Source organism: Astatotilapia calliptera, chromosome 12, assembly GCF_900246225.1.
Source record: "Astatotilapia calliptera chromosome 12, fAstCal1.2, whole genome shotgun sequence".
Classification (NCBI taxonomy): domain Eukaryota; kingdom Metazoa; phylum Chordata; class Actinopteri; order Cichliformes; family Cichlidae; genus Astatotilapia; species Astatotilapia calliptera.
The window spans coordinates 10658079-10681629 of record NC_039313.1 but is presented as its reverse complement, the minus strand read 5'-3'; the positions used below and the strand labels follow the sequence as shown (position 1 = coordinate 10681629).

The following is a 23551-nucleotide window of genomic DNA, read 5'->3' as shown; positions in this document are numbered from 1 at the left end:
AACTTGCTGTAGTCTCAGTGAAACCTTTGTTGTTTTCTTAACTGCATATTCAACCCTCAATTGTGGGCACCCTGAGTCTCTGATGATAATTTTAATCTACCATGAAGTATTTCTTATGTGTGTTACTAGAAGTCCACTGATCGCCCTCTATCCTGACTGTATGCAGCCTCTCTGCGTGGCCATATTTTGAACTTTTAAGAGGGCATATGACCTGCTAAGATTCGTAAGTCACCAGCAAAACAAGTATGCATAAGCTTCTGTAATCCAGTCACAGTTCTAAATCAGAGAGCTGTTATTGGAATATCTTGTGTATTTTTCCACTGTTTAAATAGGACTGTAACTTCATTACCTTAATATACCAAAGTAATCCCCAGTGTTTTGAGTAAATTCCTCGCCTGTGAAGTAAGTAAACTAATTGCTCTATACCAATTTGTCATGGAGCCCGCCTATCTTAGCACCTTGGTGGAAGAAGATGTGAAGACTTATGAATGAATGGAGTGACTTGCAGGACAACGATTGCAGCAGCTTCTCCACAGCTTTAATTTGAACGTCTTTCACTGACTGCGGATGAGGAGGGGAGGGGAGGTGGTCTGAAGGGGGGTGGGGGTATTGTGAGTTGAACAGCAGAGCCCCACTCTGGCTGAATGGGTATTGTCATCTGGATTTCTATGGCTAACCAAAATACTTTCTCCCGCCGTGGGGGTTGGTTTATGAATTCATGATGGGAACGGCAAGTCTTACACACAGCTATGGAGGGCACTCCTGCCCCTGCAGACCATCATAACTCAGACTTTAGCACCAAAAAAACACTTCAAATGAGGATTATATACAATATATTCAGTTTAATCTTAATAAAATGAAACAGTATTGCATCTTCAGATACATGAATATGGAATCATTACATCAAACATCAATAACAGAAAACAAAGTTTATTTCTGGAAATTGTGAAAAAACAAAAGACTTCCTGCAATGAAGGGAAAAGTTGCAGGTTCTCGAGACTGTAGCCTACACTGTATCTGTTGCACATTTTCATGTCACATATAGGCCAAATCTCCAGAATCTACAGGTCCAAAATAAGAGCAAGCCTCAAAGCCACCCCACTCCTATTAACTTCTGAGCAAAACAAAAGCTTATCTGAGATTTATGAGGGCTTTGACACAACATTTTACTTTGACATTGTTGTCAATTGTCCCCCTAAAGGAAACTGGTCTTTGAACGCGTGGGAGTGCAAACATTCTCAGTTACTGTACAAGGTTGTGCTGACAATGCACATCAAGGCAAAAGAACAGCCTATATTTTTCGGTGGCTAGAGTTCCTCAATAAAAGAAAAAACAACAACAACATGTAGTTACAGCAGTAAACAATTCAAAATACTAATAATTTCGAGAATTTACAAAGCTGGTACCTAAGAAAGATACTCTTTTTTTTATATACGTCGTGAGCTACCTCCTGTAGTTGATAGTCTTTGTTTAATCTCCTGTAGACAGACACATAAAGGACGTGGTCCGAGCGTATTGAAGGGCCAGTGTAAAAACAATAGAGGTGGTTCCACTGATTTTCAAAGTTCAAATTTATGAAAAAAAAAAAAACAAACTGCTGGTGCAAAGATAAAGTCCGTAAAAAACAGTTTTTTTCAAAAGCGGCAGGTTCACTATTAGGCGTCACCTCCTGGGAGCCACATAGCTACACATAATTCCTCTTGTCATAGTCCCCGTTCTGCGTGGCGGCTCTTTTGGTCTGTGCGTATTTTACTGAATATCCCGAGTTCCCGCTGGAAGGACAGGAGCAGCACAGCAGCGCTCCTCCGATCAGCAGCAGCGCTGTGGCCGCCCAGCCGATGTAGAGCGCAGCGCCGATCTCCCTCTTCTTGGATGCAGGCACCTGCGGGTTGTAAAAGTCCGATATAATGTTGTTTGCCATCCAGCAAAGGGGCACGAGTACAAACAGGCCACTGAGGATGTAGATCACCCCACCGGCGTTCACCACCCGAGCTTTGATGTACTCAGTGCGGATACAGTTGGTGCACTGTGCCCCCGCAATCACAACCATGAGACCCAGCACTCCCATCACGGAGGAGATGATGGTGAGCGCTCTGGCCGCCTGCAGGTCGTGGGAGAGAGCGAGGACAGAGTCGTGCACCTTGCACTGCATCTGCCCCGTGCTCTGCACCACACACGACATCCACAAGCCGTCCCAGAGCGTTTGAGCCACCACGATGTTGGCTTCGATGAAAGCCGTCACCTTCCACATAGGTAACCCGCACGCAACCATCACCAGGAGCGAGCCAATTACGCACATGGAAAGTCCCAAAATCTCCAGTCCGGCCGACACCATTTTCTCTCTTGTTATGTTCAGTCAGGTCCGCGTGAAGGTGCTTAAACTCTCCGCTTGTTTTTCTCCTTGAAAGCAAAGTGCTGTTTTTGCTTTTGTCTTCTTCCTTCTCAACTCGATACAGGAGGGTGAGTCGTTAGTCTCGCATCACTCGTTACGTTTACGCAGAGATGTAAGGCAGCAGCTCCCAGTCTCTTTGTTAGCGAGGGGATGTGAAAACAACTGGAATCACAGTCGCACCGGACCACGAATATCTGTGAGGTGGGGTGTGTGGACTCGGAGAGAAACTTTCCTCCAATCCGCTGCGTCCGCATCCTCAAGGGACCAATGAAAGCGCAGGGAAGTTGACCGACTGAATAAAGCGGTCCAGAGCGCATTGTGCGTTTGAACAGTTATTTACAATGAATAGAGGGGGCGGGAGAGGGGTGAAGAGATTTTATGGCAGACCTCTGTGTGCGCGTTAACGTTGTGGAACAGCTGAAGTGCAGTGGTGTGATGTATCACGGCACTTGCTATTGATTCTTCAGACATGGAGGATAATGCAACTTGTCTGTTGGGTATAATTATCATTTCACACCTATTCTCATAGGAATATTATATTTGTCTAACCCATTAGTCAGAAAAGAAGTACAAATCTGACTTTTAAATATGTCCACTTATCTTTGAAGTACAAGTACAACAAGAGTTTTTTTTAATGCTTTTCTTTATTGCTGTTGCTTTTTCTTAATTTCACCTTCATCTTCAGTCAATCGTTTGCAGTCAACTTGCACTTTTAAATAGATTATTTTAAGTTAATAAACTATCTACAGCTAATTTTATACGTTTAGTGTTTGGACTGGAGGGTTTGCGCCCAATGACTGCAATGAGTTGACTTTTCCTATCAAGCAGGCAGATTTCAAATTCTAAAAACCTCACAGGATTCATACAGTCCTACCAGCACAAAGTGGAATTTTACTCCAGGATATGTTCAGTGTAGCAGGCTTGATTTGAACTTGGGAGAACTTTTAATCTGCTTAAGGTGGTACTACCAAAATATAACTCTCAGTGAAAGAATTGTCTTGGCTGAGGGATTTTAAATAACAAATACAACAAGTAGAGAAGTACTTTATTTTTTTTAAAAGGCCAAATGAATACAAATCAAAATCATTAGTAAATGTGTTACAACACTGTAGGTAGGCCCAGGGACCCACTGGATGACTTCTGAAAATATGAAGAGTGACGTCAATTTAGGATTTTTATTTTTCATTTTATTTTCACAAGTTTTATAGCTTTTCTTCCTGATAAAGAACTCCCTCATAGCCATTCATACAAGACCAAAGTAATTAAGTAATAGATAAACAATTAACTGAAAGAAAAGTTCTTGTTCTTTCACTTAGAATCGAATTATGTGGCCCACGATGTAAAATGAGTGTGACATCCCTGATATAGACAATAGCCTACTTTCTTATGCAAAAACCATCACAAACATAGCAAAAAACATACTTCTTTATCTTTTAATGTCAGTTTTTTGCACTGCACTGTGCACTTCATTTTAATGATTTTTAATGCCATTTAATATTTGCTGTGCTTTTTCCCCTACATTTTCTAAGTCATATTTACATCTATTTTCCTGTTTTACTTTATTGTATAATAAAGTAAAATAAAAAATTAAAAATGTCAATTTAATTCCAAATTTAAATGCTAAAAAAAATTATGTATTTGAATAGATTCTTATTTTTGCTTTATTGTATTTAATTTACTTTTATTTCAAATTCGTTTTGTTTGTTTTTTTACTTTATTGAGATATTTCTTTTCTCGTATTGAATTTTATTTTTTGAGTTCTACTTATTTTGTTAGCCTGTAACTTTGTTTAGCTTTTTTTTGTTTAACAGAATTTACCCACTTTGAGATAAATTAAGCGATTCTCTCATCGTTAACATAAGATTACATAATTCGGCGGATTCTTGGGAAACATTATAACATTTTTAATAAGATAGTCACAACTTCTATCGCAGAGTTGTATATTTAACGGTTTCCACGGCAGAAAGAAAAACCGTTACAAGGTAAAGTACCAAAGAAACTGTTCCGCTGAAGTAACCATATTGGTTCTGCCTAATGATACATTCCTACTTACGCCTTTCTAGCAATTGAGCCGAAATGGCGTCAGTGGCGCTGTACGGTAGCCGTGGGTAACGAAAAGACACTGGGACGAGGGCGGACTCAGGGAAGCGGTTTCCGGGTCTCCCTTCCTGGGCTGGGACAGCAGAGAGAGACGAAACGCTCCGGTGGATTAATAGCATTCAAAGGTACGGACAGGTAAGGTACTGCTCGGTTGTTTGCGGTTATTATGATATATAGATTTTTAACTTTAAACAGTGTAGCGACTAGTCGATGGAACCCTAAGGGAGACAAACCGGACAATCAGTTTGAAGACTAGCTGGCAATATGACACCAGCCGCGGTAGCAACTGTTGAATGCTAAAGTTTGACATGTAACACAGTTTCATCGCTTTTGTAGACCCAACGTTGGTTTATCGAGCAAGTTTTTAAAGAGGAAACTATTTAAGGAACTACTGTGTTTACTTAAGCTGGGTACAGGCAAATTGCAAAGTCATTGTCCCAGTAGCAGATATTTGGAAAACTCTGTGAGTGTCTGACAGACTGGGTGTGGTGGACATCTGACTGTTACAGACACTGAGGCCTTCACACACGTTTCAGACTCCCCCTGGCCAGTGACTAAAGCATTATATTAAATTCTCCTTCATTATTTGACACAACTGTCCAAATAAACACTTCCCCTTCTTCATGTTTTGAAAAACAGCTGCGCTACTCACTGCTTTGAGCTCATTTATTGCCCCATGGCCCAACTACTGGGAAGCTTGCTACACTTCACCAGGCTTAATCAATTCATAAATCAGAACCATTAAAGAACTTTGCTCCAGATTCCTCTTGTGTACCCTTCCTGACCTCTGCACTTGCTTTCTAACATGCGATTATTCCATGACCTTTGGTTATAAAGCACATTTCCACAAAAGTAAATTTTGCCTCCAGACATCTTTAACAATAACAGAGGGAAACGATAACACATTCTCATTATGTGTCTGTCTAAGATGTGGCTGAGGGCCACTATTGAAGAATTGTCATCCATCTTTGTTGTGTTTTGGACTGGGTGAAAACATGCATATTTCACTTCCTTTCTTGTTAAGTGGTGAGCACTATGGCAGACTCTGCAAGCTGTAATCTCAAGGCGGCAGCTGCCCCTTACTACAGAAAACAAGTAGGTTTTATGGCCAGCTGAACAGAGATCAATTTGATATTAAAAGAACAACATCTTCCCGTAATGAAAGACGCCCCATGGCTCAAATCAAGCACCTTCACCTTTCTCTGACCTTTCCCCTTCCTCCGACTTTATCTCACTAACACAGTCCAACAGGGATCACGTTTGTTTGAAACTACACAGGGATGTTTCCGATCATTTTGTGCTGTGGTGTGAATGGAAAGGCAAAGCTTCATTCACACCAGCAGAGCCAAATGGACTGTGGGTACTGCTGATGTGAAATATAGGATACTTTTCAATTAAGCTGGACTTGTGTCAAAATGTGATTTTTGTTTTTACATAATGTGAATTTTTTTGCAATAATGTCTTTTTGAAATGTCCTAAAAAAGATCCATTTGAATAGTAAAACAGAACAAAAAAAACCAGGAGAACACAGTTTTAGCAGTTTCTACACTGCCAAACACACTGATGTAAAGTTAAACAGACACATTTTTGAAGATAATAAGTTGACCCAGTAATGTTGTCTTGTTACCAAAACAAATTATAAGCAAATTATATCAATGTGGATTGCCACATTAATACAAACATTTTGTTTATAAGTTTTTAAAGTAACCTATACCTTTCCTTATTTTCTGGTAATTAACTAATCATTTGATTGAGGTGTGTTGACTCAGGGTGATATCTAAAACCTGCAGGACACCGGCACTTGAGGTGTGGAGTCCCCCATCCCTGACTTTTAAAAAAATTATTAAGAATGCCTCAAGTTTCAAATATTGAGGGCATATGTTTAATTTACCCATGTTATCCATAAGCTTAGGCTTATCTGGATGAGGTTTTTGTTTTATTCTTGCATTTATTAAGAGATTCTTTATTTTGTGTTGCTGAAACCCAGAATAAACGTTGTTTCTTCAGTTTGTTTTATATGTACAGCTAGTTAGAAACTTGCCTTGAATACACAGCATGACTTTACACCACCAGTTGTATGAAATAGATGCAAACCTTTTGAGTGTGAAAAATTAAGCCTTAAACCTGCAGCATTTCTAAATGTCAGCAGGCCTGTTAGTTTCCCTTGATTGTAGTTGGCTGTCAAAAAGACTTCCGATAAACATCCGTCCTGCAGTAGTCTATGGGGAAATGGGCCTAAGTAAACACAGAGAGAATTTTAATTTTGATGATTTTAAGTGTCAGAAAGGAGGATTAGCCTTGCAATTTTCAAGCTATTAGCCAATTAACTTCCAGTTTCAAAACATCAAAGCTTCCTAACAGGACTTCGTGACTTTATGTTGGTGGCATTACAGGAGTTGCATCCATCTTTCATACCACAGGTGTCGAACTCCAGGCCTCGAGGGCCGGTGTCCTGCAGGTTTTAGATGTGTCCTTGATTTAACACAGCTGATTTAAATCGCTAAATTACCTCCAGTTCAGGCCTGGTAATGAACCAATCATTTGATTCAGGTGTGTTGACCCAGGGTGAGCTCTAAAACCTGCAGGACACCGGCCCCCAAGGCCTGTGGCTGTAATTATACTCCGCTGCAGATGAAAAATTACAACAGTTCTAAATGAACCCAAACATCTTTTTCTACATGATGTTTTTATGCATATGATGTATAGAGACAGATCTTTGATTGGCTAATATTGGCTGAGTATATTGTAAGACAACTATAGAGAAGATTAGTGCTTTCTAATGTTGGAGAAAGTAGTTTTGCAGTGTGATGTTTTTGAAATAAATTTTAAAAATGAATGCACTTTACAATCAGTCAGTGTGGAATTTGTGTTGTGATTTGATAAAAGGCTTTCTACAAATATTATTATGGAGGTTTAATGGGTGGAAATGAGCATGGAAATGAACAGGTTATATTACCTGCACCTTTAACTGTGCACCAGTGTACAGCAGCGGTGAGTATTATAAAGATAATATTTTGTTACTGAATGGCTCCCACTTGTTTTCAGTAATTTCCTATGTTGTCCTCATTGTCATAAATCATCCTAAGCTTTAAACTCTGTGTGTGTTATGAACAGTCCTGGTGGTTTGCCTGTGGTCGAAAGGCTTTCTTATTCCGCCAATTGTGGCTTTTTTTCCTCTCTGTGGGCTCATATTTTTAAGTGTTTCCAAAACCACAGCTTAAAAGCCTGTGTCATGTCTTTATTACACCACTTTGGCCCACCATTCCTACCTTCAGACCCCCAAGGGCTGCTTAATTACAGTCAAGCCCCCTTCTCTGTGTGTTGTATTGTCTACGTGTGGAGGTCTTTTGCCAAACATCACTTTATTATGCTCAGCTGCTCCGAGGTTCCTGTTGCTTTGATCAGTTGCCAGTAATTTACCATTTTTGTACTTATGCCACTGACTTCATAAAGTCTCCACATTGTTAAATCATTGTTTCATCTTTTTCAATAAGTTCAGAGAGGCCTTAATCCAAGAAGAGCGAGTCTGCAGACCTTTGACACTGCCTGTCAGGGAAGGTGAATAGTTCTTCTAGCATTGCTGGTCCTTCGTGGCTTCACTCCAGCCAATAAATCAACTGTAAGTGCATTACATGCCAACAACTTTGGCTTTCTAAGGTGGCATTTTTCCCTTTTGGCCCTAACTGTTTAATCTCCCCCATGTCTGGCCCACTGATGCCAGTGTGTATGTGTATGTAAGCAGCTCAGCAGCCTGGCCGATTAAATGGCCATTATTAAGAGCGTATTATTGAAGTGTGCCTCCTGCCTGTCTGTCCTGTAGTGTTGTCTTTGAGAGATTACAACTGAGATATTGGACCAGTTTAATTAATCTGCTGCTGGTCTAATGCTGGTTCCCACAGAGCCTGAAGAAGAATAACACTTAGAGTGTGTGTATGTGTGCAACACAACTGAATGCACTTGTGTGGGCTGCTGCTTTAACTCAGATACTCATTAACTGTAAAAACACATTATTAACTGCCTTTGTTGTGTTTTTAGGCCTGAAACAAATGATTTTGTAGGTCATGAGTTGTGACCATAGAGTGTAACCATGGTGTCACCCACCCGGTGTTTAGTGTGTGTAGTGTCTATTGGGATTTGCTCAACCTTCCTCAAACTGTGGGTGATGTGTACATACTCCACACATGGCAGCACTGTGCCAGCAATATTTATGTTTCCACAATGTGCTGGCTGGCCTGTCATGCAGTTTCCGAGACTAAAACCTTAGTAAAAGTGGTTAGCTCTCAGTAGCCTCCTTAGGGGAAAAAAAGGGCGCTGATATTCTAACACTACCAGTCTTGGTCAGAAAGCTGCATTCACTGACTTTGATGCTTTGCGCCACTATGAGGGTAACGTTTCTGAATTCTTGAATATATTGCTACTCTTTCAGGATGTATGGCTGCTGATTGGCTGTCTATTAAATTTTCCTATCCTCCTAATGTATTCAAATTTCTGAAACATTTTTAATTTTTAACAGTACTTGCAAAAATAACAAGAAGCAGGTGGTTTTCTGTTTCCAAATTCTTCACTCTGTATTTAGTGGTGACTTGAGCAAAATTCTGTCATGGATTTGATTATTATAACCACTTATTTAATTTTGTATTTATTCATCCGGTGCAGCCAGAGTAGCTCTGATCCACCAGGGCTTGGCCAATGGGAGATTTTGGTTTGCCCTCTGTGTCTGAAAGAGTAGATCCTTGGGAACTCAAAAGTGTAGGTTGGAATCTTTGAATCTTTAGCTTGTTCCAGTCATCCTTTCTCATTCCAAAGCATTACGTGATGCCATTATATTAGAGGGTGTATTCATCTCACCATTGTGTGAGTACACATGGTGTCTTTTAATGTTGGTGCCTTGAGTCATTAGTCATGTTTTTATTAGTGTCCTAATTGAGACCCACAAAGTCTGTGTAAAGATGTTGGAGGGTCAGCGGCAGCATAAGTCTTTGGTTTATCATCTCATTCTGTGCTTTAACAGAATTACCTTTCTTTATGGCTCAGAAATTAAACTAACAGAAACTAGGCTGCATAGATGGGTTGGATTGGTATCTGGGAACTGGAGGCTGGATTCAGGTTTCTGGTTCTTTATAGTGTAATTCAAGCAATTTCAGAGCAGTGGTATGACAGCAGGGAGGAGGCTGTTGTCATCAGGGAGTGCTATTGTTGAGTGCTTGGTTGGCGACAATGTTTATGTAGATGGCACTCATCCAGTTAACATCCACATGAATCCAGGGACTCAAGGTTTCCACGGAGATTGCTTTAAAGTTGATGAATTTAAGGACAAGGCCTCATATGGTCTCTGATCACTTGGATTGCCCCTTTACCTTAATTCAGCACTGCTCCATTCTAAATGGGTTGAGTCTCCCCCCTTACTGTCCTGCATGCGGTTGGTCTTAAAATGTCTTCAGGGTTCAGGCACGTGTTTCCCCTTCTCTGTAAGCCCAGCTGCCCTATATAGGAAAGGCTTCAGGAACGAAAGGGATAAACAGCCATTGTTCTCCTTGTGTGCTTGGTGAAACCACCCTGTCAGCAGGACAGATCGCTGCCCACTTTGATCTAGATACAGACCACTCCCAACTACCATCTAATACATTTAACAGCGTGAAATGGTTCCCCAGGTGACCACAAATGTGTTTGTCAAATGCCACGGTCAAATCAGGTTCCCATGCCATGTCTTTCCACCGGCAAAGATTACATAACCAGAGTGCATCTCCGTTTGGCAACACACAGGAGCCTGCCTCTTTCTAATGCTTATCACACTCCACCTGTCAACTCCCAGTGTGTTGGTGATAAAATGGAGCCTGTTCTTCCTGCTCATTCATTATGTAGCGAATTTATCAAATGAGGCTGTTGCTCTGTCGTCTGCTCAGGGTCATAGGGAGAGCCAGGAGCAATGAGCAGGCAATACTGTAACAGCTTAATGAGAGTCTGGGAAGTTACTTGTGCAGATTTGATAACGTCTGCAGTGAGAGTGATAGTGTTAACAATGGTGTGGCCATCGGCATCTGAACTTGGACTACATGTTTTGGTCTTTTTGCAAAGATATAAGGTATAAATGTAGCATTTTTCTAATTGTATAAAAAGAAATAGTCAAATATCAAAGTTTTTGCTGTTGCTACAGGTTTTTTTGCCACCTTTCTTTGTAGCTCTCTGAGGTTATTAGGATCCCACAAATCAATGTGACAGCACAGCTCTAAAACCTTGAAAACATCAATTAATTATTCTATTCAAAAAGTTGTTTCAGTTGCTTTCCACAAAATAATGTTTTTAAATTTATATCAGTATTTTAAACTAAATGATTACATTCATGATTTGGTTGATTTAATTGTTTGTTTGTTTTTTTACATTTTGTTTTTCATAAGAAAATTGAAGCAGACTCAAGTCAAATGGGTGTTTTTTTTCAGCTGTGCAGCATAAATCCAGTATAAATATGTCACTTATTTTATGGTGGTTTAACAGATATCAGTGTTTTTTCAGGCTTAAACTTGAACAACTGATTTAACCATAAGGGTGTAACCGTGTAAGTCACAACAGCAATAAAATTTTAAAACATAAGGAAAAACAAAGGCCTCGTTGAGCTCATAGGCTACACAAAATGTTATTATTAATTTGCTGGATACAACTTTTACAGAGTGAAAAGTTGTGTGTGTGTGTGTGTGTGTGTGTGTGTGTGTGTGTGTGTGTGTACATATATGTATTGTTCAACTGAATAGATATTTATGATGCATAAAAGTTATCTGAATCATTACAATGGGTCGCAGCAGGACATGTCATTTACCACTCTTTTTTCCCTCTCCTACAGGCTTGACAGACATCACATAAACAGTAGCGATGTCTCAGTCTGGAGAGAAAGGAAAGGTGAGTAAATGTCAGAAATTTCCTCACATCACAGTTTAGATTAAACTATGCAGATTTTTGGTGGGTGGTTTTCTAATAAGGATCTGGTGATTAAGGGCCATGGTACTTGTAATCTCTAACACACACGCCTTCACAAGCATCCACAGAGGATATCCTGTTTAAATGCAACTGTTTCATGGCTTGGCTTTATTGTGTGTTTAAAGTTTCTCAGTGATATGTATCATCATCAATCTCTCTCTTATACACTTCAACTGTACACCTAGACTTCATAAAATGATGAGGCAGGAGTTTAGAGGATTTATCAGATGAAAGAAATAAGCAGAAAAATGTCATGTAACATAGTTATACTATGCTATCACCTAAATGCAAAACATCACATATACTTCTGACTAGTTTGCAGCTTATTTTTTGTAGTTTCTGATCCTATTTGTTTTTCTTGTGCTACAGTTTCCAGATGCTGCAGGTTATGTAGGGTTTGCTAACCTGCCTAACCAAGTGCACCGGAAATCAGTGAAAAAAGGGTTTGAATTTACCCTCATGGTTGTAGGTGAGTGGTCGAGTGCTCAAGTTTCAAAGTGGGCATACCAGAAAAGGTTTGAAGTACTCTATATGTTTTCTCTTGAAAGTACAGATTTATAGTTTAGTCTCTATTTTTCAGGGGAGTCTGGTTTGGGCAAATCCACATTGATAAACAGCCTGTTTCTCACTGATCTCTACCCTGAACGTTACATCCCTGGTGCTGCAGGTATGCACACACACACACACACACTTTAATATTAAAAAAGGCCTACTGCAATGTCTCCAGCAAAGTGTTATTTCAAGTGGAATGCTGAGAATGCTGCAGTCTCAAAATGTGACCCTGCCCTACTTATGACTTGACTTAGATTAGGACTTGGGCTCTAGCTTGAAAACAATTATCCAGGCCCTCACAGTTCAGAAAACACATATCACTCTTATATGGCAAAACCGGCGGTTTGGGCCAAATCTGGTGTAATTTTTCTTATGATTTGTTTTAACAGAGAAGATTGAGCGGACAGTGCAGATTGAGGCATCAACAGTGGAGATCGAAGAAAGGGGAGTGAAGCTTCGTCTCACTGTAGTTGACACTCCTGGATACGGCGATGCCATCAACAGCCAGGACTGGTGTGTTTTTGTTATGTTGTTTTTGTTGTTGTGGGGGAGTTAGAACAACTTGAGACGTGTGCAGCGTGATCTCCTATCCTCCCCACCTGTCCCCGATGCACCTTTTTTTCCAAGTTTTGTCTCAGGCTCCTTATTTCTTACCTCTCCTCCCCCTGCATTCTCCGTGTCTCCTATTATGTGTGTATGCGTCTGTAATGTGTCGGTATGTGTGCTTACTTGTGGGGCGTCCTACTGTCAACGTGGGCTCTCTGTCCAGGATACGTTTCCTGTTAATTGTGCTGGCATAGCTGTATTTCTACATTCTTGGGTCCTCTTCATAACAACTCTTCAGACAACAGTTTAGACCAGCCGTCCCCTACCTTTTTTGCGCCACGGACTGGTTCATGTCCGACAGTATTTTCATGGACCGGCCTTTAAGGTGTCGCGGATAAATACAACAAAATAAAACCAGTACTGGTACCAAAAAAAAGGAAGATTTATTCATAACACATGGGAAAAGACCCAGGGAAACAGAGTTAACGATAAAAATGATTAAAAAAAAAAGATAAAAAATAACGATAAAAAACAATCAAAACCCTGAAAACCATAACTTTCACAACTCTCACATCCCGGTACCAAACGACTCATGGACCGGTGCCGGTCCGGGGGTTGGGGACCTCTAGTTTAGACTACTGAACTGAGAGAAGGTAAAGAGGTAAAAGTTAAAACTGATGGAATAGTATGATTAAACATTAACGTTATGTATGTTTGGTTGTTTTGTTTAACACTGATAGAAATAGGAATGATGTTCATTCTACAAGTTGATTTTCATATTTGACTGTTTGGCTAGAAGATATAAAACTGCACCCATCAGCTACATTTTTTATCTTATGAGTCAGAAACAGATGGTGTGAAAATGGCTGCTTTCCTTTTTTTTTTAAAAAAGTAACACTGCTGTTGTTAGGGAGGTTGAGATGGTGTGCCAATTACAGCAACAAAACCTTTCATTTTAAGTTGATTCCATTGAATTTCCAGCTCTTACAGGGACATAAACCCCTTCAACTGGAAATGACCTATTCATTCAGTCATAAACCGGGAGGATTTATAATATCTGTGATCTATTGCCTGACATGTAAAACTACACTCTAAAGGGTTTTTGTGGGAGTTAAAGCAGGTTTCTGAAGATCTATATCATCCTGTGTGTTCAATTCAGTGGAAGTATGTCCTGGCCTTATTCTGAGAAACTATTTCTTCACTTTGACCCTTCTAACCTAATGACAGGTGTTTTACAGCTCTAACCTGCTCTTTGTGTATGAGAAAATCTAACTTGGAGTGAAAATAAGTTGTGTATTAAAACTAACAAATTCCTTACTGGTGCAGATAAATGTTTTTTGGGGGGATGGGATGTTCTGTATTTGATTTCAGTTTTAAGACCATCATCCAGTATATCGACAATCAATTTGAACGATACCTCCATGATGAGAGTGGGCTGAATCGAAGACACATAGTGGACAACAGAGTGCATTGCTGCTTCTACTTCATTTCTCCGTTTGGACATGGGTAAGTAAGCACAGACACAACACTAAAGACACCAGAAATGAGCTGACTGGTACTTAACACACTACTTTTAATCATGTTTGGTGGTTCTAAAACAGAACTTCCTTAATTTGGGTATTTCAAAACTACACAACTCTTGCTGTTTATGACATCTTTAGCATTAGCGTTTTTGATTAACTTGAGTTCCTTTCACACATTTCAGTTCTGCTTTGTTTCTCAGTACTGTCATATGCTGTGAAAGGCAGTTATTCCTTGTCCAATTTTATCATTTTTGTCATTTCAAAACAGTTTTTCACTGTGTCCTAATTTCCCTCTTTGTTTTTCCTTCTTTCCCAGTCTAAAACCACTGGATGTGGAGTTTATGAAGGCCATCCACAGCAAAGTCAATATAGTCCCAGTCATTGCCAAGGCTGACACACTGACTCTGAAGGAGAGGGATCGCCTGAAGAGGAGGGTGGGTTTGATTTTACACCCACAGACACATAATTTCAATCCTAAGATGTCTGTTTTCTGGTGTATACACCACATGTAATCATCTTTATTCAAATACTACCACAAAGCCCAAATGCCACTTACTAAAGACACTGTTAATCCAATTAGCAGATATATGTGTACGCCATTAGAAAGTGGCTTATAATCATAGAATGGAACAAAACAGTATTATATAGCTTATCTGTCTATAATGGCAGCTTAGCATGTCACACCTCTTTGCGTTCGTGTGAGAAAGCACTCGTGCACTTCTCCCTGTGATTGCGCTGATGAACGGCTTTAAGTTTTTGCGTTTCTGATGAAATCACCAGTTTCAAAGTAAAGGGAGGGACAAACCAAGAAAGGAAACAGTAGAAGGGATGGACTGAGGAAAGTTTGTTGTATATAATTTAGATGAAGCACATTTCATCCAGTTTCAACATGTCCCACATACTTCCTCTTGGACCTGACCCAAGTGTCTGCCTGCCTGCCTGCACGCTTCTCAGCTTCCTGCTGTCCACAGGGGAAGGACATTGTAGTACCGCTCATCACACACACTTCACAGCAGTGTGTTCAGCTGATAACGTCTTGCTTCAGATGATTTAGGAGGATTTTCCCCGTCTTTCCTTGTCTTATTTCCTTTTTTATATCTATGAGACAACTTGAGTATTCCTTATTTCTGTGCTTTTTGTCTCAATTCAGAGAAAATTGGAACTAGTTGGTTGATAATGTCATTTTCTGTTTTTATATAATTAATTGATTTTAATGTAAAGATGTTGCCTCAGACTGAGAAGTTACATCAGAAATTATTTTTGAACTTTAGCACTTTTTGTATTTGAAATGATTAAGTGAGAAAAAGACCCACTCTTTGCAGCCTGGTAAAAAAGCATATTGTGCCTCAGTTGCTAATAACTTTTTTCTGTCAGCCCTCTTTAATTGAAAGTCAGCCTGTCTCCTCACCTTCCCCGGATGCCCAGACCTCCCACCTGCTTCTCATTCAGGTCTCGGAGCCGGTGGTCTGGCAGGCGTCAGGCTGATCGGCTGACCGGAGTCCAGCTCTGCTTTGTTCTCCCAAACAGCCAATCTGTTTTGTTAGAATCCTGGGCTGTTAAATTTCTTGAAATCACCGATGCAGTATCTTAGCAAATTGCAGGTTACAGTTGGTCATTCAGGATATTTCTTCTTGTACTCACTGAGACAGCAGGATTTAACAGTGGGCGCACATGAAAACTCAGTAACTGCACTTAACTGCAACTCAAACCTCAAGTCTGTTCCTTTGGCAGTTAAGAATAAAAAATACCATGTTTCCTGCCACTGCTGACCCCCACCTCAAGCTGAAGGAAACCCCCAAGCTTTTTGCTCCAGCTGCCAGCCTTCAGCAGGTCAGCTGTCTTTATCAGAGTTTTGGCTCAACTTTTGTTTAATTTTGTGTGTATTTTTCTCCCTTTACTATAAAAGTTTAGCCAGGAGAAGTGAAGTGAGAAATAATAAGGGACAAGGGACTCTAAGGAAATACTGTAACAGTATCACTCTGATCTGACCTCTTTTCAGCTAAACTTTCAGTTTGTTCACATGCTCTGCTAAGTGTTCCCTTAACAGACAATTCCGACTGTACAATGAGCAGCAATTAGCTGCAGAGTTTAACAAAACTGTCAAACTCACGCATACCCACACCCAATAAGATCTATAACATCTAAAGCGATGAAGAAAACAGGAAATATAGAGGATTAGTCAGCTAATCCCATGTGGCTCTCCAAATGACGTTCCTCCCAGTTTTCTCAAAAAGGTATTTCCTACCATCAGACCACACATTCCGAACATTATTAATACTAGTTTTCTGTCTGGTCAAGTACCTAAGGAGCTTAAGCATGCAGTCATACATCCTTTACTTAAGAAACCAGGCTTTGACAGTTCAGTCATGTAAAATTTTAGACACATTCCCTTTCACACTTCCCTTTCTTAGTAAGATCCTGGAAAGGATTGTTTATACTCAGTTGATGGACTATTTGAATGACTCTCAATTGTCGGAAATCTTTCAGTCCGGCTTTAAGCCATTTCACAGTACGGAGACAGCCCTCATAAAAGTTATGAATGATGTTCTGATAGCGACAGACCATGGTAAATATGCAGTGCTGGTCTTCTTGGACATGACTGCTGCATTCGACACAGTGGATCACGATTTGCTGATCTCCCGCTTACAGCACTGTGTGGGAATTTCTGGTTCAGCACTGTTGTGGTTAAAATCTTATCTCTCAAACAGGACCTTTTGTGTTAAGTTGGGGTCGGCTTCATCCCCTGTGGCCCCTCTGCTTTGGGGTGTGCCACAGGGATCTATTCTTGGGCCATTATTGTTTGCACTGTATCTTTTGCCTCTTGGCGCAATATTTCAAAAACATAGTGTCATTCCATCTACATGCAGATGACTGCCAGCTTTATTTACCTTTTAGTCATTCAGATAGTCTCCCAAGTCGACCTCTGCTTGACTGCCTTAGTGATGTTAAAGCATTGTGGCAAAAAACGTTTTACATTTTAATGATCATAAGACGGAAGCGATCTTATTTGTCCCAAATCGTGTTTCTGACGCTCCAGATGTTGATCTTGCCGCTTTGACTTCCATTTAAAGAGTTGGATCACAAATCTTGGAGTAAAAATTGATTCTGCACTTACCTTTGATGGTCATGTAAACGGGGTGGTAAAATCAGCATTCTATCACCTCAGACGTTTATCGAAGGTTAAGCCCTTTCTTTCCAAGCGTGACTTGGAAAGTGTTATTCATGCCTTTATTACTTCACGTTTAGATTATTGCAATTCTCTTTTAATAGGGGTTGGGCAGGGCACTTTGTCACGCTTGCAACTAGTCCTTTTATTGGTTTTTAAATCTATAAATGGTCTGCACCTGTTTATTTGTCTGATTTGTTGAGGACCATGTCCCCATTCGTTCGCTTCGGTCAGCTGAGAAGCTGTTGCTTTCAGTCCCTAAGTCAAGGCTGAAACTTAGAGGAGACGGACCATTCTCTGTTGCAGCTCCGATGCTTTGGAATAACCTCCTCTCCATATTAGACAAGCTACATCAGTGCCAGTTTTTAAGTCCAGATTAAAAACCTATTTTTATTCCCTGGCTTTTAACTCTGTGGGTAACTGACATTTTCATTAATTTTATTGCTATGTCTGGTTTTTGCTATTTTATTACTATATTTATATTTGTATTGTACAGCACTTTGGTCTACCAGGTGTGTTTTTAAAGTGCTATATAAATAAACGACGACGATGATGATGAGCTATCTTCCCTACATTTAAAAATGGCACCATGTGGCTCTTGGGAATGTATATTATTCCTACTGACTCTTGTTTGTTTACAATCTGGGCATGTACAACTTTTATCTCCGTCCTTGTATAAATGACTAAACTGCTGTGGCGCTTCTATGTGGGTTTTGTGTATTTCATATATACAAGGATGCCCTACTTTGATGATCGCAAAGCTGCACTTTTTAGTGTCAGTATTACAATCTTTGGTCTTTAAATAAAAAAGAAAATACATATTACAACACAGCTGAAGTTGAACAGAATTGTACTGATTTAACTGTTGAAGTAAAAAGATGAACCAGTGAACAAGAGACTCCTTTTAGAAAGTGGAAGCACATAAACTCTACTGCTGCTTTCCAGCATTTTGAGTTACATTAAAATGAATCATATACTGGGTGAGATCAAGAACTTCCACATCTTTTCCCATTTAAAAAAAACAAAAACCATACCTGATTTCAATGTGGGCTCTATGCACTTCAATGTTGCCTCCTTTTCAGCTCCCAGCGCATCTGCTTTCATATGCTCAACCTGTTTATTTTCCCTGAAAGTCCTACTTGGTGGTGGGATCATTGCCATCAAAGTCAATTCAGATTGACACAGGACTTGATGTTTACTCTGTACAAGTTTGGCAGTTCTGGTGAAATCGCAAACTTTCTTCTTCAAATAGTCAAAGGGACAGTAAAATGGTCCAAAATTGTTCAAAATGAAATTGGGCAGCAGAACTTTTCATCACTCTTTACATAGGAAATTATGTTGGAATGAAAATGATGGCTGACTAATTTACAATGAATTCAGGATATTTCACATATCTGACCCAGTAATCTGTTTTTTTTTGCATGTTTAGAAGTTTGACGTGCCATGGTAATGCCCATTAATCTCTATTAAGTGTCTCTCGGGAAAATGGACGGGAGTATTTGTTGGGTTGATCAGATAAGTTCAAGTGGCTCTTAGGTATACGTGCCTGACTCCTGCTGTACAGTCCTGTACAGTATGGCACCAAGGCCTTCCTTTGAGGTCAGAGCACTATCAGCCAAGAACCTGTCAGAAAGCTGAATGCTGGAGAATGATTGATAACCTCCAGTGTTTCTCCCACACAATTTATTAGTTTGTTTTTTGGAGAGCAGTTTCTCACCGCTCGGAGAATTTGTTTCCCCTCCCTCAAAGGCTCGTACAGTCCTTTCCCCTATTATTAGTGGGAAACAGCTTGTATAGAACAATATAAATTTCCTGCAACGTGTCAAGACTGTTCCACTGACAAGACACAAGTAGCACAGCTCAGGCTCAAAGAACAAATTGAACAAGCGTTCACCAGAACTACTCGTCATTTGCCTGCGTTTTAACCAGTTCTTCCCTTCCTGGCAGTGCTTCCCCCACCAGCCTATTATTTTCTCGCCCTTCATCTTTGTGTCCTCTTTTTTTCTTTTTCTTTTTTCTTTTTTTTTTTTTTTTACGCTTGTTCTAATGCCAATTTCCTTCACCAGAGTCATCGTGGTCTCTAGCTCATAACTTGCCCTGAGGAGGGTATATTGAGGGTCTGATCCTCTCAGTCTGGGTCCCTAAAGTCATATCCTGTGTGGGGATTTAGTCTGAAAGTGCTTTACTGGTTGTTTTCTGTTTGAGTGAAGAGGATGGTACACAGCTGGTTTAAAGTGGAATCCAGATGAGCAAAAAAAGAGTAAAGACCTTTATTCTTATCTAAAAAAAAATAGAGTGCATATTTCTATTTTTTCCCTTCTGTAGCTACAACACTAAAATTGACTGATTTCAACAGCCACCTTTTTTGTATAAAATTGAGGAAGAGAGGAAGCTTAAAAAACTAATAGAAATCCAAGATTTATGTGAATGTAACTAAAAACTGGGCCAGCTGCTTGCACTGACGAATTACCTCTCTCAAGCAAATTACGAGTCGCTGTGTGTTGTTTTCATGCTTTGATTAAATGTGCCTAAAATAAACACTGCCCAGAACAAAGGGAAAACATCTAAGATCCCAGTCTGTGATTTTTGGAAGTGATCAGCATATTTAAAGTGTGAGGAATTTGCACTAAAAGGTAAAAGAGTGGATAAGGATGCCTTTGCTATAGGCAAAGGCGTAAGAAAGTTGTATTAAGCTGATTGCGACTGTGTGAGCTTTCTTTCCTTTTGTGTAAAGACTAAAGTCACAGGTCAGTGAAGGCCAGAGAACCCAGCCCCTCTGCTGTTCTCGCGCAAGCCTGTAGACCGCAAACAATACCGCAGCCTCCTTTTCAAGTCTTCCTCGTCTCCTCTTCTTTCTTCTCCTTATCTTTCTGTTTGCCCTTGTTCGCACAGCATTTTGTTACTTACTACCATGTACCCAACTCCTCCGCCATACTCCTACTTTGTGAATAAGCTCTCCACTGGTGCACGTTACCAGTGTCGACACAGTCGGTAATAATAATGACTGTTTTTATTTGCATCACTATTAATTTTTTTTTTTTTAAGTGACAGAAACCAGACACAGAAACCCGATTAAATAAACATTGAGAACAAAAAATTTACCTAAACTGAAAGAATCCACATAGTTTACTGAAAAGGCTGAAGCTGCAGCTTTTTACACCGATTATTTTTGCAAAATGTGTAAAACTAAATATCACCAAAATAAAGGTAAAAGAAAATAATACATTAAAAAAATGAATTATTGAATAAATTCAATACAAAAATTCATAAATAGTGATCATACCTAACTTGTTCACCTCTTTTTTTTTTTTTTTTTTTTTTTTTTTTTTTTTTTTTTTGCGTTAAACTTTCTCTCTAATTTTAATAATTTGAACCAAGTTTAGTTAAATGGCAAAATCAATGCATGATTAGTAGTCAGATATGTTACTCTAGGATATTACTTCATATTTTTGAGGTAATTATACGCACATGATTAATGATATGTAGTTTGTGGGAGTTTCCTGATGAGCTTCAGTTTAAATTCTTATTGTGCAGGCCAGAGATGGGCCTTACTGTAATCCAATTACTTTTTTCAAGTAACGAGTAAAGTAAGGGATTACTATTGCAAAAAAGGTCATTTGATTACTGTTACTTTCCCGTAAGCACGCTGCGTTACTGCGTTACTAAAACGGTGAGATTTTTTTTTTTGATTTTTTTTTTTTTTTGCGAGAGTGTCTCATGACAATGACATAAGCCAGTGCGACATTCGTGGCAACAGCTGTGTGCAGATCAACAAAGGATAATATATCGAGTGTGGGAGCGCATATGACCGTGCAGTGTTTAAGGCGTGGAAGTACTGACCTTACTTTGAGTTAGATTCCGTAAAAAGTGACAAAAACATTAGCATTCGCTGTTCACTGCGTGGGAAAACTTATTTTTACAGCGAAAAAAACCCCCTAAACTTCCGAGCAAGCACCAACAGTACGCTGCCACGGGAATGTGAAACTCCCAGATCCTTCCACTGACCGCTACGACACACCTGCACCAGGGCAAACCTCCGCTTGTCCCACTCCTGCTATACAGGTAAAAATAGAGCAACAGGACCACTGAGTCTTTGATTTTATTTATTTTCTGCTGTGTTTTACTTGCATCTATTTGAAAGAGTGAGTGTAAGCACAGAAACAAATTTCTGGTGCTGCAAAATGCTGCATATAATTTAATGTTTGCTTGATGCATAAAGTTAAAAGATTAAAACTAATAAAACAAGTTTCAAAAAGAGACTTTTTCATTTGATTACATTTTATATGATGAATTATGCAGAAAAAGTAGAATTGGGCTGAAAGATCTATTGCTTTATTACCTATTCAGGTTGTAAATCTTTTTTTTTAAAGTAACTAATTACTAATTATTTTCAAAAGTAAAGTCACAGGATTACTTTTTGGGGGAAGTAATCAGTAATTACTTACTGATTACTAATCAGTAATTGATTACTAATCAGTAATTAGTTACTGCTTACGGTACTTTTTTCAAGTAACCAACACTGGTGCAGGCTTAGACTGGTACCTTATCAGTGAGATTATGGGGGTGATTGCAAGTTCCTTGTGTCAAGCCCTGATCAGCTTGTGCTTGATCCTTTTCCTTCCAGTGTTTCAAACAGGGTGATATATTTATTTTTATGCCCTCCTTTGGTCATTGTGCCAGGGAACGTTCCCCATCTCCAAAGATTTTAAAATAATAAATAGGCCTTTTGTCTCATGGAACACACAACTCTGTTACACACTATTAATTGCTTTTAAGTGAAGAAAGTGTGGCTCAACTGTAGCATTACAAATCTGAAAAGATCATTTCTGGACTTTGGCTTACTGCTGATGAGTCACTTGAAGCTGTTGAGTCCCTTTTGATTAGCAAATAAAGTCACAAAACTTGGTTTGTGGCTGTCCTCTTTTAAATCTCACATAAATACAAGATTACGTGAATGGCTCAATTGTATCTCTGTGTATGCTCTTTGATCAAAGGAAAGGTGGGTGGTCTTAACTGTACTAATGCTTAGCCCAGACAATAGGAGTGTGGGTGGCTGTGTGTTTGTTTGTTCATTATTACTCATACGATACCTTCGTGGTACTATGATTGTAGGACTTCCTTTGTACTTTACATCAGTACCTCACTTTAAAAACATTCAAATCTGGACCAACAAAATATTTCTAGATAGTGTTTCTGTGTGTTGTGGTGTTCTACTGGTGCTGCTGTGTGTCACAATTAGTTTTGTACTTTTAAGGGAACTTTCTGGGGGATTTAGTCTGTAGATTGTCTGGTCACAATGGCTTTTTTTAACCTGCCTTGTTGTTGTTCTTTTACTTTGGTGAATCACTGACCTCCTTGAGCTACAAGGCTCCATGCACGTAACATACAAGCTCTGTTCCTGCTACTAATGCCAGATTATACCAGTTGAACACAGTATGTTAGCACTTAGCTGTGTGTGTGTGTGTGTGTGTGTGTGTGTGTGTGTGTGTGTGTGTGTGTGTGTGTTGGGTTAGATGGCTGGTATGAGATCTAAATCCCCCTCCGACCCCCTCAGATCAGGTATTGTTGGGGCTCCTTCACCCCCTCAGACTCCCTGCAGGCAGGAGAGAGCCGGTTAGCTGAAAGGCGTTTCCTTGCAAGACAAAAGTGTTCGGTCTCATGTGTCTTGAGGTTGTATTTGGAAGCTAAATAGTAGGTTTATATGTGAAGGTATGTGAAATGTGTTTTCTGGAATGTTATTTACAAAGATACGAGTTCAGTACTCTCTAGCAAGTGTCAATATTTGTTGACATATTTCATTAAAACCTACGTGCTTTGATTTTGTGAGAGAGAATTAGAAGTCTTGTTATGAGTTTGGAAAAGTCTTAAGGGGTCATACCTTTCTAGACAGCTTTTTGACCATTTTTATCATGGTGTTGTTTAACAGTACTGTCCCTTTTATTTTTTGTAAGGCTATATTGCTGCTTGCTCATATTTCTTCTTTTTTTGTCACGCAGAAAGTAGAAATCCATCATCAGACCCATCAATACTCTATTTTTCATGAGATTTACTGTGACTTGAAACACATTAACAGAAAATGTGTTTTTGACCATAATATTTGTTTATCCAGTGTGAAACTCCAGCTATAGCTCATCTTTTAACGCATTTACTGATTACATTTGCATTAAATGCCCTTTTTATTTTTTTAATTAAAAAAAAATATTTTAAAGTCTTTGCTTCAAGCATCTCTTATATAAGGTTGTAACGTATTAAGCAAATTTGTATAGTGGCACCAGTATACAAAGATGGTGAAATAAAAGTTGG

General features: G+C 39.4%; 2 protein-coding genes across 2 annotated transcripts in view; one reads left to right on the top strand and one right to left on the bottom strand.

The window, feature by feature from the left end:
- Window positions 1-914: 914 nt before the first annotated feature.
- On the bottom strand, window positions 915-2591 carry cldn5a (claudin 5a). Its single transcript, XM_026186474.1, has one exon. The coding sequence runs from the start codon at window positions 2333-2335 to the stop codon at window positions 1685-1687; it is 651 nt and encodes a 216-aa protein (XP_026042259.1). The 5' UTR covers window positions 2336-2591; the 3' UTR covers window positions 915-1684.
- Window positions 2592-4201: 1610 nt separating this feature from the next.
- The window catches only part of zgc:63587 (septin-2), a 31509-nt gene continuing 12159 nt past the window's right edge, over window positions 4202-23551 (top strand). Inside the window, exons 1-9 of the mRNA XM_026186473.1 lie at window positions 4202-4374; window positions 4456-4627; window positions 7987-8111; window positions 11328-11383; window positions 11831-11930; window positions 12042-12128; window positions 12403-12526; window positions 13931-14065; window positions 14399-14516. Coding sequence (XP_026042258.1) covers window positions 11357-11383; window positions 11831-11930; window positions 12042-12128; window positions 12403-12526; window positions 13931-14065; window positions 14399-14516 — 591 coding nt within the window. The 5' untranslated portion in view covers window positions 4202-4374; window positions 4456-4627; window positions 7987-8111; window positions 11328-11356. The remainder of the gene's footprint in view (window positions 4375-4455; window positions 4628-7986; window positions 8112-11327; window positions 11384-11830; window positions 11931-12041; window positions 12129-12402; window positions 12527-13930; window positions 14066-14398; window positions 14517-23551) is intronic.

Coding starts and splice junctions, on each gene's coding strand:
- cldn5a (XM_026186474.1), bottom strand. CDS start 2,335: ATGGTGTCGGCCGGACTGGAGATTTTGGGACTTTCCATGTGCGTAATT.